Genomic DNA, 15,920 nt, shown 5'->3' with positions numbered 1-15,920 from the left:
GAATATCCTCTTTGAGGGATTTTCAATTTTAGTGCTGCAGGTTAAGAATGTTAAACGGTTTCTCCTCCTGCCTCTTCAGAAAGTGCAGCAGAGCACAGTCAAACTACAGCCAGTGGCCCCTTTCCTTTCTATCATTTGCTTTTCAGGACAATCCAAGTTTGAAAATATCTGTAGTTTAGTCAGGAGAGATGAGGAATGGTATTAATTGTTCAGTCTGCAAGTAAATGTGCACTAAATTCCACTTGAGAACTGATAGTCAGCATGTCTAAGGTTCTCAGAGTAATAGGGACCTACAGTGAAAAGTGGGAGTGTGATTTCCTTACTGTAAAGCTATCATAGTGAAGATGGATTGTGATGGTTCCTGCTGACCAAAATGTACTGGGGAAAAAAGATCATTGCATTCAATTAAATGTTAGGCCAACTTTGGCTAATGTGATGTTCATCTTGAATCCCTTTTAGAAAAAGTCTCATGAATTGAAAATGGCCAACTGAAACAAATGTTTGAAAATGTGACAAGAATTTGCATGCAAGGACAGGTTGCAAAAACACACGTGTATGTAGAAACCTGACAATACGTTTGGTGTTGTGTAGGGAGTACCCATTCCATTTGGTGGAATATCATTGCAAGTGTGTAGCCTGAAGCTCACAAGTTGACCTCTGCTGAGCTGCTGAAAGGGGACCAGGACAGAGGGAGGTGCAGTCCCTGCCAGTTTACAGCACACACTGACAGAGCTTAATTTGGTGTTCAGTTGAGGATGTGTTCCTTCTTTTTGCTTTCATTAGCTGAGACAGCAGTAAATCTAGAGTAAATAGAAGGGAACAACATAACTCAGCACCTAGTCATGCCTGTAGAATTCACTGCAGGAAGAGGCCTCCAAGTCAAATACTTAGTTGAGTGATTTTTATGATAGCTAATAACAGCTGTAGCGCTATGCAAACGAAGTTAATAAGGCAATCAAACTTATGCCTTAAGGCATTCACCTTCAGGGCCAGGAAGGAGCTGTTTCTGTCTGGCTAGTGGTTTTGTTTGAAGGCTCTTCTGACACCTTTTGAATCCTTTTCATGTATTCCTGTTAAAACTGTTGGCTGCTGCTGTCATAAAATAATTTTAAAACCACAGCAGGACATTTTTATTATTAACATGGAAGTAAGACAGGTGTTCAGGTATTGTGACAGAGATGAGAAAAACGAACCTTGTTAAATGGAGAGGTCACTCCTGCTGATGCATAGCTCTGTAGAGCTGACTTTTTTTTTTTTATATCAACTGCATACTGACTCCTTTGGAAATGAGAGAGTTTCATGGCAGCTCCTATTAACACTGATAACTGTGAAATTAGCTATTGCTACAACTCAGTTTTGACAACACAGAAGGGCAAGGTAGCTACACAAAGCCAAAGGGCAATGCGATTCAGCACGACTTCTGCTTTGAGATGGTAGATTAGCCTTTGGTTTGTGCATCCACCAGAAAGTGGAATTTTTCAGCATGGAAGTTGAAGCTGAATGCTATTTCTCTGCGGAGACAGAGGAACATAATATTGTTACGCTTTTTGACTTGAGAGATTGGCTGGGATCAAGGTCTTGCAAGGAATTTGCACTGAAAGGATATGCTCTTGACTTCAGAAGATTGTATCCGTCATGCAAGTGCAAGGCTCAGCCCTGAGCCTTTTCCAGATGGAATCCAGACCCTGAGAGTGCCTCTCTTGCAACACCGGATTGTTGGTGCTTCTTGTTTATACTTATACACATAATCTGTGCATTTTTTGACTAAGTAATAGCTAATTCCCTGTATTTGCATTTTGACCCACTGAAATCTTCTGTACATAGGGTGTAATTTTTGAGCAGCTCTGTATGCAACCTTGAATAATGGCTCCTATTTGAGTATCCAAGACTACACCAGAAAATAACAATTTTGAATGAAATGTATATGTCACAGCATCAGCTTCAAAATAGTGTCACCCCAATGCCATTGTAATATTACTCTAATCCAGTTTTAAGGTTCTGACACACAAGTAGCTTGGTAAGTTTCTAGCCAGTTTGCTAGTACATAATAGATGTGAATGCCTGGTTTTAGCAAATTCAAGATGAGTTGACTTTGTTTCTTTCACTTAACTAAAAAAAAAAAAAAAAAGCAAAATAAACCAGACTATCTTGCACTTGCCACAGGCTGTGTACTTACATGTGGACAGCTGTCGTGATGCAGTATGAAAAAATCCGTACCTGAGTTACTATAACCTTTTGATGAGATGAGAGGCACTCAGAAAGCCAACAGGCTCATTGGACAGCATTACAAATGATAAGCTCAATGGGTCACCTGAATACGTGCAACTTCAGTGATGCTGATTTTATTTTGAGCACTTAAATGGATATAGATGCATTTTTAATAACTAAATTTCATGCAGGAGAGTGGCTATATTTCCTTTACAAATGCTTCATGTGGAACTGAGCTCAAACAAAAACAGAAAAAATGCCTTCTCCTTCAGGGATTAGACAAATTTCTCTTTTTAACAGGAGAGATCTTACTCCAATGCAGGTGCACGCTGGAAGAGATGTTGCAGTATTGATCAAGCTAAATTGAAATGCTGAGAAAGAATATGTCAACATAATGGCCAGACAGCAAGGTTTCAACACAATATTTCAGTTTTTAAACCCTTTTTATCCTTCTGCAGGTTTCAATGGAGTTTTCTAAAAGAGTTGAGATCGTTTGGAACCTTAGATCTGTCCTGAAGTTAATAAAGCATTGAAATATGCATTTTAATTTTTATTTTACTAAGTGCTGGATTAGAACATACAAGACTCTCCTTGGAGTCCTTTCAAATGAGTGGTTAATTTTTCATAGCAGCAGCAAAAGAGAAAGCTGCACGAACACTATTGATAATCATTGGTGTCAGAGGTTAACATTTATATAACCAGCTTTTAAAAATGTACTTCGACGTAGAGATGATTTAGGAAAGTGTATGGAAAAAGATACTACAAAATATATCTTCCAACTTAACATGTTTGAATCAAGAAGGTTTTTCAGTCTCTCAGTTTAAACTTCCTAAATGTCTGTATTACTTTGTCCAAAATATACCTGGCTTCTAAGTGAGTTGACTCTTCACTTCAAACAACTGTTAAATACTCACAAAATTACTGCATTCTATGTCTTGGGCTGAAGTTTCTACAGACTTTGGGAGATAGGAGTCTTCCTGGAAAGGTTTGAGTATTCATAATGCACTTCCCAAAATGATTTTGTTTTGTTTTTAGAGAAATCCGGTCTGAACTTACTATGCTCTTGTGTAGGGATAATGGCACTGCTGTTGAAATAAGGCAAGACACCCCTTACTGCTGTAGCTTTCCATGATAAGGGCAGTTTGATTTATAACCTTTTCTGAGATTAATTGGTGAAATTATGGGAGTTGTACTTCTAAATTATTAACAACATAGGTAACTCCAAAAGTAATGCCTTCTCTTTACTTCCATAGGATCTACAACAAATACAAAGAACACAACAACACTACTTGATAGGGCAAAATCTCAGCTATGAAACACTGTTTTTTAAAACAGCCACTACCAGTAGCTGTGCAATTTGGCCAGCAATGAACAAGAGCCTGCATGACGTGCTTGTACGAAGCTGTTCTAGTGGAAGTGACCCACTGTTTCACAGCTGCTATAACAGTGTTGTTGCTGAAAAGCATCACCCACTGCCTCACTTCGCTCACATCCACTGTTTGATCTTCATTAACATTCAGCAAGCATTGATGAATGTCAGTGGGTGCTGTTTTTCCACATGGAGGAATTCAGTCCCACTCCTTTGCTTCATACACATTTCCATGCCAGACGCCATGTTGTCAGACTGCCCCTCTGCTGCCATCTGTCACAAGGCAACAACATGCAACTGAGTAGAGATGGGAAGGTTCAACCTCTTCTACCATACCACCACTATCCACCTCTGATGTCATAGGCCAACATAATAAAATAGGATCCAAAATTCATATGATCTGGGGAAAAAAAAAGTAAGAAAAATAATGTAGCTGAGAATTTAGTTTATTTTGTGCTTGTGCAAAAGTTTATGCCTTGGATGCAAGATTCAAGTCCTCTGGTTAGTATAAAGTACTTTATGAATGATCATATTAGTTAATGCACAGAGACATTGTGTATTACTGTGCTACTATCTACCCTATCTACCAGTACTGCTTTAATTAAAGCTTTGGCTGCATTTTACAGAAAAACTGCCACTTGTAATTCTTTGCAGTGGAGAATCCAGCTTCAAACAAATTCAAGACATTTGCTAGATCTCTGAGGGTCAAACTCACTCAGCCTTCTGTGAGTAGCTGGATAAGAGATGTGTCAGGCTTTCACTGATCCTATTCCCCCAAAACGTGAGCTCTTGTGGTGATTGTGTGCGTTGCCGTACTTTGTTATGCCACATTTTTATGAAGCAATGAGTATGGGAATCTCTGTGCCTGTCAGATGGTTTCTTTTCACACGGGAAATGAAGTAGTTTTTTTCCCCACGTTTTAATGGTAGAATTTGATCATATGTCTTTTAAATAAAGACTGATGATCTGATTCTCACACCTATCTCTGGGAAAAGTAACGGTGTTTTTTATTGCTTACTCCCTTGCTAGCTATAGAAAGAGGTTGCTTTCTGGGTCAACAATGCCATTTAAGTTAAGCCCGCATGCTGACACACTCCGGTAGCTTCTAGAGCTGCTCTTGTCAACTGACAGTGAAAGGTCAATGGCTTACAGATTGCTGTTTGTGACAGGGAAACATCTACAGGAAGATTTGAACTCCTTATTATGTCTTGACATTGCTGGCACCATAGTAACTGATCAGAGAAATGAAAGTTTGTTTTCATAACAAATGTATTGCTCCTGCACACCATGAACTTGAAAGGTCTTCTGCCTCAGCTGTAAGGGTACATCCCCCTCATTTGACTGCTGCATTATGTGTACAGGCAGAAGTCAGATGTGGTCACCTTTCATCATCCACACACACACTTCTGCCCTAGTTATTTTAGCGTGATTAGCCTAACCACTGATGTCTTGAAAGGTAGCTGATGCAGAAAAGGTTTACAGTGTGACCACTGAATTTACATGTATGCAGTCAACTTTAAATGAGTCACGCAAAGAAAGTCCTTTTCTCATGTAAGAGACATTTTTTTTATGATATGGTAAAAATCTGATAGCAAATAAATGTCACAGTAGAAAAAAAATCCAATTTCCAGGTGCGCATAATGCAGCAGCCATGTTAAAAGAATTAACAACTTTAATGAAGTAGACTTAAAAAATATATATGTAGTAATTCTGAAAGCTAGGGGCAGCCTTAGCTTTCTCACAGATTGCCATGTTATCTTCTTGATGAGAAAGCAAACAGATTTTGTGTATGTGCACAGTATTATTTTTTGCATTGCTGAAATGCTTATCCACCCCAAATTAGGACTAGAACCTCTCTTTATTAGTCTGCTGCTCCTATATTTTTTTTTAATTGCAGAGTAATTATGGGAATATGCTAGCTGGGAAGCCTTGCATTGCTGTTTTGCCCACAGAGGCTATCAGCGGAGCTTAATGAATGAGAGGGATATTTGAATATAGCTGATAGTACTTTACTGCCGTACTTATAAGGGACAGCTTGTAGCTTGCAAGTGTCTGTCTATGGGTAGCGTGCTTCTCTGCAGTGTAGAGAGTGAGAAGATCTGCACCTTGGGGCAGCTGTCCTTTCAATGGCTTCCTTTGGGTGTAACAGGAGAGGCTGATGTGATCGTGAATGGATGTCAGACAATATAGAATAATGAGGAAGGTGACTTATAATAGCTGTTGCTTTTTTGTAACATGGTGGAGGCCCTACCTTTCAGAAAAAAAATTGTTGACAATGAAGTAGTAGCCAATAAATAAAATGTGCAGGATGTGACATGCATATTGTGCTATAGGAGTACTGTAGACTGGAATCTACAACTTCCATACAAGAATACATTCACTGTAGGTGGACATTTACTGTTCTGAATACTTAAAACCACATAATTTACTTCCTGTAACATTTTTACATTTGTTTTCCTTTTTACTTAACAAATGTATCAGTAACAAGTGAGAGAGCAAGAAGCAAACTTGGCCAATATATTTTTATATTCAGCGTAGAGATTCCTTTTAATGTAGGTAGAATACTAACCATTCTTTCCATGGTATAGTTAGTTTAGGAGAGCATTGGCAGTCTGGGAACACTGAGTTCATTGCTAAGCCAAATCAAATGAGTCCCTCATGCCTCAGTGCTGGAGGTTGCATTGATTTATATTTACCGAGTTATGGTCTGTATCAGAATTTGCTGATCAAGCAAATGAACTATTGCCACAGACTTCTAATAGAGTGGTTTTCCTGTTTGAATACAACGTAAACTTTATTATAAGAATAAAAAAAAAAAACAAAACCTTACCAGTAATGCTTACTAGGTACTGTTTTTGAAGAGACTGCACCATTGCTTTGCATGTTTGTGATTTTTTTATTGTTTTACTTTTTTTTAGTACAAAAGCTAGGCTAGAAAGTACACTGAATGAGTAAGTGGAAATAAGGAGAATACTGGATAGTTGACCAAATGCTGTCATTATTTATTATGGAAACAACAGAGTATAAATAAAACTTCAGAAATACTATTTCATGAGGCAGAACTCTTGGGGTAAGGAATCAGAGGAATACGTCTTTCAGGAAGGATAAACCCAGCATTAGTGAGATCAGCTTGTAAGTAACTAATCTTAAAACATTCAGTGATTTGCTGCAATATACTTAATGTTATGGGCTCTTGAGTGTGAGATGTAACTATATCATAACAATTTTGATGGGAGGATGTTTCCATGTCTGCAAAAACTGTGATTTTGCCTGTGCTGAGGGGTGTATTAGGTCCATTTAAATAGCTATCTTGTTTGTAGAAGGACATAAGAAGTGGCTGCCACAGTCAAAGGTCATCTTTCTTCTGAACAGCTAGAAGCTGGAGACTGCAGTTAAGCTCTAGGTGCTGTCATGGTTACTAAGTAGTAATGTTAAAGTAAAAACAGTTTATGCTAAACACAGTCTGACTCTTCTTTAGAAGCGGAGCATAGAATAGAATCATAGAATTGCTCAGGTTGGAAAAGACCTTAAAGATCATTGAGTCCAACCATGACCTAACCATACTACCCTAACTAACAACCCTCTGCTAAATCACGTCCCTGAGCACCACATCCAAATGGTTTTTAAACACATCCAGGGATGGTGACTCAACCACCTCCCTGGGAAGCCGATTCCAGTGCTTAACAACCATTTCTGTAAAGAGGTGTTTCCTGATATCCAACCTAAACGTACCCTGGCGCAACTTGAGGCCATTTCCCCTTGTTCTGTCACCAGTAAGAAGAGACCAACCCTGCTCTCGCTGTAAGCCCCTTTCAGACATTGGAAGAGAGTAATAAGGTCTCCCCTCAGCCTCCTTTTCCCCAGACTAAACAGCGCCGGTTCCTTCAGTCTCTCTTTGTAGGGCTCCAAGCCCTTCACAAGCCTTGTTGCCCTTCTTTGGACCTGCCCCAGCACCTCCATGTCCTTTCTGTACTGAGGTGCCCACAGCTGAACACAGTACTTGAGGTGGGGCCTCACCAGTGCCATAATTAGCATTCTTGCTATCCAAGTGATTCCTAAAACTTTATTCTTTCTAAGGGTGCACTGTTTTGTCTTTGTATTCAAAGTATTGATATATTCAAAAATATTTCAGGTTTTGTGTGAAAGTATTAATAAAGCAGGAGCAAAGCATGCCTGAGGACACTCTCAGTTTCAGTTTTCACAGTGCTTTTGATAAGCAGCCTTTGGTGTGTCTACATCACATACTGCAAATAAAATCCTGAATGTAGCAGATACTGTGCGTGTCTTTTTTCAGCCTTTTCCTCATTCTTTTGACAGGAAAGGACTACCAAGATTTGCTATCTTGCTCTTGTTCCTCAGTCTCTGTATCAGCAGTTAGTGATCTCGCGCTGTAGCAGCTTAGTATTCTGCCATGTGAGAAAAAGGTCATAATAAAATGCCAAGATGCTATGAGGCTGCATCAGTGCCCTTAGCTACAGGAATTTGTTGCTGTTCAGAAATGGTTTCTTCTATAGGTGGATTTTTTCCTGAATTGTTATCTGTTGTAGTGAGTGATTTAGGCTAGATACGGAGCATGTCCCTCCTACTCCATGGTATGTTAAAGACGACTGACTTTACAAATTGCTGCTGTTTTCAGGTTGTTTTTTATTGAATTGTGCCATTGTTCCTTTTTGACCTGTGACAGATGTGTAAAAATTAGTTTGTGAGTTGTGTAGGCAGTAAAAGATTCCTCTCTCTATTCCCCCACTCCCAGAGCCCCACTTCAGTTTCAGTAAACTCTCTATCAGATTTACCTCAAAGTGTTTGAATCTCTGTTTAACGATCATACGTAAAGCTGACTGACACTAAACTCAGCTATTTTCATATGATAACTGGTGTCAGTAATACACTAGAGTTAGGAAAATAAAATATATAAAATGTCAAATTATCCACTTTTCTCTTTGTGGTGCTGAGCACAGTTGATCCTGGCTCTTACCTTGTTCCTTGAATACTATGATAAAGAACAAAAAAGTGCAGCCAAAATTATCATGCAGAACTTACTGCATGCTTGTATGCAAACTTACATGTTTGGCAAAAAGGGATGATGTCAGTATTTCAAGAAGGGCTCAGATAAAGGAGCCATATTGTAGGAAGAGTACACAATGTTAATGGATATATTCTCTTGCTGAGAGATGTCTTTCTGCATTTACTTGATTTTTCTTGAACAAGTGAGTGAGGTACTGTGAGATGCCTCTCCTATTGCCTGCTTCATCACTCCCACAGACCATCATCTAGAGTATTTGGGCCAGACAAGAATAACAACTGTATCTTGTTATGACTCAAAATTCTGATGAGCCAAATGGACTTGGACAGAAGGTAAAAGTTGAACAGAAGAAGAGCCAGAACACCTGGTTGTGCATAATGGAAGACCTGCAGTTAAGCTGATAAATTTGTGTTCTAAGCAGACGTATAAGAATTTATGATGGTTTTGGAGTGTAAAAGCTTTTGGAGAGGAATTTTTTTATAGCTTCCCTCCCATCTTATAAAGGGGAATCTTTCACAAGAACCTGTTTCTTGACATTTAGACATCCAGAAATTTGCTTTCTAAAATAAACCTGGAAGTTATTTCTTCAAGACTTATCATGTGAAAAATTCAGTGCTGCTCTGAGTCAAGAGCGGGCTGCCAAAGAAGTCATTCATGAGCCTGCATTTTTATGAAAGCTTTCTGTTGTCAGTTTCTTCTTGCTAATGGGCTTCTCTTCTGAGAACAGGATCTTCTACACAGTCTCCAATGTCACTGTGAAACACCCCTCAGATTTTTATCTTGAATTTGGCTTCAGATATGGATACGTTTCATACATTTCTGTACATTTAGTTCATTCAGCAGTCACTGAAGTGTACTAGATTTCAGGAACGTTTGTGGGTACTTCACATCCTCCAAAACAAAGAATGTTTCACTTCTTTCATAAATGCTAACTTCAATTTCCCTGGTGCTTCCAGTTGGAGTCTTCAGTAAGGAGCTTTAGAAACATTAATGAGCTTGGCTGTAAAATGCCCTTATGTAAATATAATTAACCTCATACTGCAGATGGCAAGTTTTATTCACAGAATCTCTCTTTAATTGGAATAGGAAGAGAATCTAGCCTGGCTAACCCCTGTCGTTTAACTCTATTTCCTATGAAATAGAGAATTTAAAATTGTGACTTATCTCCAGCTCTTGCTGTATACTGTCAGAAAGCAGAGAAAGAAGAGGTTAATGGCTGCCTCACTTTTATGAGACAGGAGAAAAAATGGGGCCTGGGGAGGGACATCTGTCTTGTTACATGTGCACTTAAAAGGTTTTTATTGAGGCATGAAAGGTTGCGTTGTTCCATGCTTTGTCCTTTTGTTGCTTATCCGTTCACTGATGTGCTGCCAATAATTCAATAAAGGAATTTCCTAAAATATATCCTATTAATTTATCTTAAACCTCATGTATCTGGTATGTGGGTAATCAAAAGGCAAGAGAAAGAGAGTTGAGGAATCTGTTTTTCTTTTCCCCCTTAAATCCAGAAACAGTATCTAGTGAGAGGGGCACCGTCACTGCAGGGGCAGATTTGGGAAGCATCCTTGCCAGGCGTACGTTATTTACTCTCCACCACATCCTCCCCCTCAAAAATCAAGCAAACAACCCCCCCAAAATTGTGTGAACAATCAAAACATGATTTTCAACTATGTCTTTTGAACTAGGATAGAGGAAAAAGACATTTTCTAAGATTTTTAAAATGTTATTATTTTACGTCTGTATATGCACAAACTTCAGCAAAGAGTGTCGGAGCAGAAAGGGATTTTTTGATACTACGGCTGGAGGACAAAGCAAGTGGGATGGAACCATACTTCAAAAGCCTGCTCTTCAGTTTGGTGTAACAGTTTAAATTATTTCCACACTCCCTGGCCTATGAAACAAAAGAAAAAATGTAGTAGAATTAGTTGGTAGTCTCTGGATATGTGGGTGTGAATTATCTGAACTTATTTCTGTTCACTGTCTTGTGTATATATGTTAAACTCTTGGAAAATATAAGGATTTTACAGATATTGTGTGCGTGTGTCCAGGTTTCAGGTGAAGTGCTTAGTCTGTGTATTAACCCAGAGGTTGAAACTTCTCCAGTATAAGCAGTACTGTAATGAGCATTAGACACCAAGCTCCCAGCCTGGCCAAGGTTTGGCATCACACTTTATGCTTCATCTCCACTGGCTGAGTGTCCAAAGGGACAATTCCATAATTAGTTGTTGTAGTTTGTTCTGCTGCTCTTGCCTTGATATAAGGAAAGATAGCAACATGGTAACTTGAGAAGCTTATTCAAGCAAAACTGGTTGTTCCATTTGAGGCTGGGTATTGCTGTATCACTAGGTACTTTTGGGTGCTCTGACTTGTATAGCATGGAGTAGTGTTGCACACTTCCTAGATGAGAAACAGTAAAATTTTTGAAATTTAGGGAAATATTTCAACTTTCATCGCTTCTGGAGGCTGTTGAAAACCCAACTTTGGCAGACAAAGGAAATTGGAAATCATTCCTAGTTTAGGAGATCCTGGACTGTGGCTTAAGCAAATTCTCTTGTCTTAATTTATCTACGCCTTGTTTTAAGCAAAATAAAATATGGTCCCATTTTGGTATCTTGCAGTGTATGTGTTTGGGAGTTTGATTCTGTGAAAGCTCCCACTGAGAAGTAGATTTATCCCCAGAAAGTGCATCATTGTGGGTAAGAAAACCACACAATGGTGCCAGACCCTCTGGACCTAAGGAGTATTTAAGGCCAATTTACCCTATTATGAGTGTCTATCCAGTGCAGCTCTGGGAGGGCTCTCTATCCATAGCTGTTTACATTGGAATGCTGTTTTTTGTGGTTGATGCATCATTGTCAACATCAACAATAGCTTTCTGCACCAAAGCAAGTTGTGTGAATGAAAAAGAGGGAGAGCTGCACGGAATTGCTGTCTTTCCAATATACTCGTGTGGTCAGTACCAAACAGAGGTTTTACAGCTGGCAGTTTGAGCAGCTTTACCATCCTTGTATTTAGACTATTGTGTGATGTGATAAAAATAGTAGTACAGACAAATCATAGAAACGTCCCCATGCATGTCCAGAAACATATGTTATTCCTAAAATGAGTATTATTCATGTATTTTCTTTCTCTGTCCTACAGGTTGTATGGTACTCCACAAATACAGAATCTGTAAAGATATTTGATTATTTCCAGTTTCTCATTCAGTTCCTTTGCATTTTTTAATATAAGAAAGTATGGCCTAAGTACAGTCCTTCTTAACATACTCATCCCCTTTTATTAAAAGACATGAATGTATGTTTTCCTGGCTAATATCTATTCCTGTTTGACTGCATAGGTGAGGAGGAATAGTCTACACATGTATATTTCTAAAATAATCTCATGTCTCCTAGTAAGAGAGCATTTGATTTTCGGCTGTGTTAATGAACCAAGCATCTAACTAGCTTTTGAAGAAACTTGAGTATAATACTTCTCAGGAAATGTCCATGCTCAGTGGCTCTATATTTCTCACGTTTGCTCTGTGGTGTTCTTGGTAATAGCATTTGTGGATATGAATTTGGATCACCTAAAATTCTCAAAGCTATTTAGTTATTCCTTTTATGACCCTGGCATGGTGTATGTGTTTTAGATATCTCAAGTCCTTTCCTGTTATGCAGTTGGCTGAAGTACCTCTTTCAAGCTTTGCCATCTTGCACTTTCAGGGAATCTGCTGACAGCAATAGAAATATGCTGTCGTGGCTGTGGAAATTTATATTTGGTAATAGATGGGGAAGTTATGATTGCAATTGAGACTGTCATTGAGATAAGACACCTCGTTAGCTTAATTGGTATCAGGTTCCTGTGGAGTGAGTGTCACTTCCTGTTAACACTCAGTGCTGTCTGAATTGAATAATGATCACAAAATGATAGAAGGGTGGGTTTGGATTGGAAGGGACCTTTAAACATTATCTAATTCCAACGCCTCTGCCATGGTCTGTCCCTGATTTCACTTATACGAAGTGGATGGATTAAGATGGTTATGTCTATGTGTTCTGCTCTGAAAGAAGAGCCTTTCAAATTTGTCTGCTTAGTAGTGGCTATTTTAGCAGATGATGAAATTGGTTTCAAGGTAATTAGGGGCAATGGGACAAAATCTTGTGCCAGTTAATTCCCTGCAAATACAAATAACTGAGTTAGCAGAAATTATGCAAACTTTGGCAATTCATTGTTTAGTGAATTCAAGTGTATTGGATACCCCAAGTGGACTTAAATGGGTTAGTATACTATTGAAGAGTCTGGTTGTCTGTTTATTCAAAATAAGGGGAGGTACTGGCAAGTAGCCTAAATTCCTGAGTATTGACAATAGTATGAGATGATTTTAAGTCCACTATTATATAGGTAGCTTCTGAGAGCACTGCTCAATCATTATAGTGAACCTGTAAATCAGAAAGGGGGCAGTATGCAAGAAACGTGATTAGGGCACTTTGAGCAATTTCACTGGTTCCTCATAAAATACAGTGGCTAGTGTAGTACTCCTGTCCATGAGGTATCACAGTTAATTGGCCTTAAATATGCGAAATATGGATGAACTCTTAGACTATCTTCTAGCTATAGTAGAATGGGTAACAGCTAAACTAAAGCAAGCTTAACTGGAAAATGAGTTAACTACAGGATGATCTCAAATAATTTTCTTGATGTGCATCACAGAGATATCCTCTTGTTACTGTGGTGATATCCTCTCCTTATTGTGGGGATAAGGATAGCCACAAGAAATGAAATAGAATACAAGAGACTGGTTTTAGCAAACTTTTTGCAGGAGGAAGGAAGCTATGCCATGGAGTATTGCTGGCATTATCTGTGTTTCCCAGACAGAGAAAGGCTGAGATGAGTTTTCATAACAGAGATAAAATGCTGACTGGCCATCAGAAGCATGAAATCATGGGGTGTTTAAAGCCTTTTAAGAAAGACAATGAAAATGAATGGTAATGATAAATAATTAAGGATCCCAAGGGACTCCTTCCAATGCTGTGTTGGCTTTCCTGAAGAAAGGTCAACAAAAATAGTTATGCGCTAGCACTGTGTTATTTTACAAAGGTAAATAAATGTGTGTTTTCTTTTTCCTGAAGTAAAATATAAATATCTTACATATTTTAAAGCTCTTTTGGTTACCTTAATGTGAAACCCAACAAGGATTATGGTTTACTCTTTCCATATGGATGGAAATCCATTGACATTATTGACATTTGTAATGATGGGATTAATTTATCCCATTAATTTTAATGCAAACAAGGTTAGGTCTGAGACAAAGTAATGTAGATTAGCGTGACAGATGCAGTAAACTTGTTCACAGAGCTGTGAAGATGTAGTGAATGAAATTCCTCTCTCACTCCATCTGCAACCCAGAGGCACTTCTGAATGAGGAGGGGTCAGCTAGTGAGCTTCAGCTGATTACACTCACTGCTTTTTTTTTCTATCTTCAGATATCTCAGCTTATGACGGAGACTAGTCGAGAGGGCCTGACTGAAGCAGCATTGAACCGCTACAATGCAGATAAACCCTCCTTGTACAGCTTCCCTGCTTCCCAGAGCACATACGTTGCTGCTGATGTATCCACAGGCACCTCGGTGGCAGCATCTTTTTTTGCCAGGTAAGAAAGACCTCTCAGATTTTACTTCTCTGGAAATATAATTTCTTTCAAAGGGAATTTTGTAGTGAAAACATGGGGTTGACTAACTACAGCACACGTCATGACATGTATCTATAGATACAACTCTATCACAAACTTGCTGAATTACCATGAAAGCGTTTAATGCACCTGTGTGCTTTTGTCTCTAAGACGGGGATGATATTTCTCCCTTTCCTTTAAAATAACACTTTAACTCTTGATTTGGGTTAAAATGTGGTTGCATTTGCAGACCAATACCAGATTTAGTGTGACTTTTTTTTGAGGGCATTCTCTGAAAAAGAAGAGTGTATCAGAGTAAGTTTTTGAGACAGGCAATAAATTATATTGCTGACCGGAGGGGGACAGTTCTCTTTGGCAGGCAACCTTCTGATTTCTGTAGTGTATTTTTTACTTCCATCTAGGCAAATTATCAAGACTTATACCTACAGATGGATCATTTAATATTTTTTATATTTCTGTTCCTGCCATGCTTTTGAATTGACCTGACAGTCTAAACTAAGCCTCAGAATACCCTTTCTGTTGAGTACTGAGCCAGTGTTTCCAATTGAGGAAGATTACAGTTATCTCTATTAATTTGTTGGTAAAGTGATTTGTTAAATGGGTGTAACAGGTAATAAGTGAAATTTTCACTTTCAACAATGGGAATATTTTTCTGTGCAGAAATATGCTTTCTAAAGAGCAGTCTTTTCAGCCCACTTGAATCCTGATGTAACTGAAGAAGTTGAAATAATCTTTGTCTTCTAATACTCTTCAATAATTAGAAGACCTAGGAAGAGTTGTGGAAATAATGAAATAACAAGAGAATAAACTATTTTCAAATGACATATCTGAATTTCAAAACATTGAGTGAATTTGACTAACTGCCCCAGGCATACTCAAGTTAGCTTCTTTACAGGGCTATGAGTAATTCCACACAATTCTATTTCATCATCAAGGCAAATGGAAAAATTACAAAGTTGTTGAATATTGAAGATTGTAAGTCTGGAATGCAGGTATTCCTCTTCTGTTTTCCTCACGTGAGGGCTGTACACATTCAATCAGTGTAGCATGATAGATGTATCATATAAGAGGGTTAAGAGAAGAATTTTTAGAGGAGCCAATCAATGTTTGGGACAACTCCGATGTTTTTCTTTACAGATGTGATGCTGCAATAGCAAATGTGAATGAGTGCAGTGGTCATGATTTGCTATCCTTTTCTATTCAACTTCAGGGAGTTTAAATTAAAAAAAAAAGTGTTGAATGTAATGTCTAACTCATATGGTAATATCTAACTCGAGTGCAGTTTGGGATTAGTGCATATATTAGCACAAATTGATTTATAAAGATTGCTTAACTCATTTGCTATTCATTGTTGCATTGTTTTATGCTGATATAATTCATTTTCTCTAAATATACACTGCTGAAATGCAGGAAACTACATTTACTCAAAATCCATAGTGAGAAACCCAGCATTTTAAGTAGTACTCTTAGTTTCTAGCTGATGGTGTGAATTCTTGGGTATCCTTGGCTCAGAAGAGAGATCCCATGTTTAGGCTGTTTATTTCTAAACTCTACTTAGGAAGATGGAAGTGACTAGTTTAGTTTGGATTATTACATTTAATTAGTATCATTTATGTAAGTCCGTTTAGCCCTGGACTTAATATTATTTCATCTGC

At 38.3% G+C, this 15,920-nt stretch overlaps 1 protein-coding gene across 1 annotated transcript in view; it reads left to right on the top strand.

Moving 5' to 3' along the window:
* The window catches only part of KIF26B (kinesin family member 26B), a 294,103-nt gene that overhangs the window by 102,767 nt on the left and 175,416 nt on the right, over positions 1 to 15,920 (top strand). The window contains exon 4 of the mRNA XM_003640984.6: positions 14,060 to 14,226. Coding sequence (XP_003641032.2) covers positions 14,060 to 14,226 — 167 coding nt within the window. The remainder of the gene's footprint in view (positions 1 to 14,059; positions 14,227 to 15,920) is intronic.

The sequence above is a fragment of the Gallus gallus genome, chromosome 3 (genome assembly GCF_016699485.2).
Source record: "Gallus gallus isolate bGalGal1 chromosome 3, bGalGal1.mat.broiler.GRCg7b, whole genome shotgun sequence".
Classification (NCBI taxonomy): Eukaryota; Metazoa; Chordata; class Aves; order Galliformes; family Phasianidae; genus Gallus; species Gallus gallus.
This window is presented reverse-complemented; position numbering and strand designations above follow the sequence as displayed.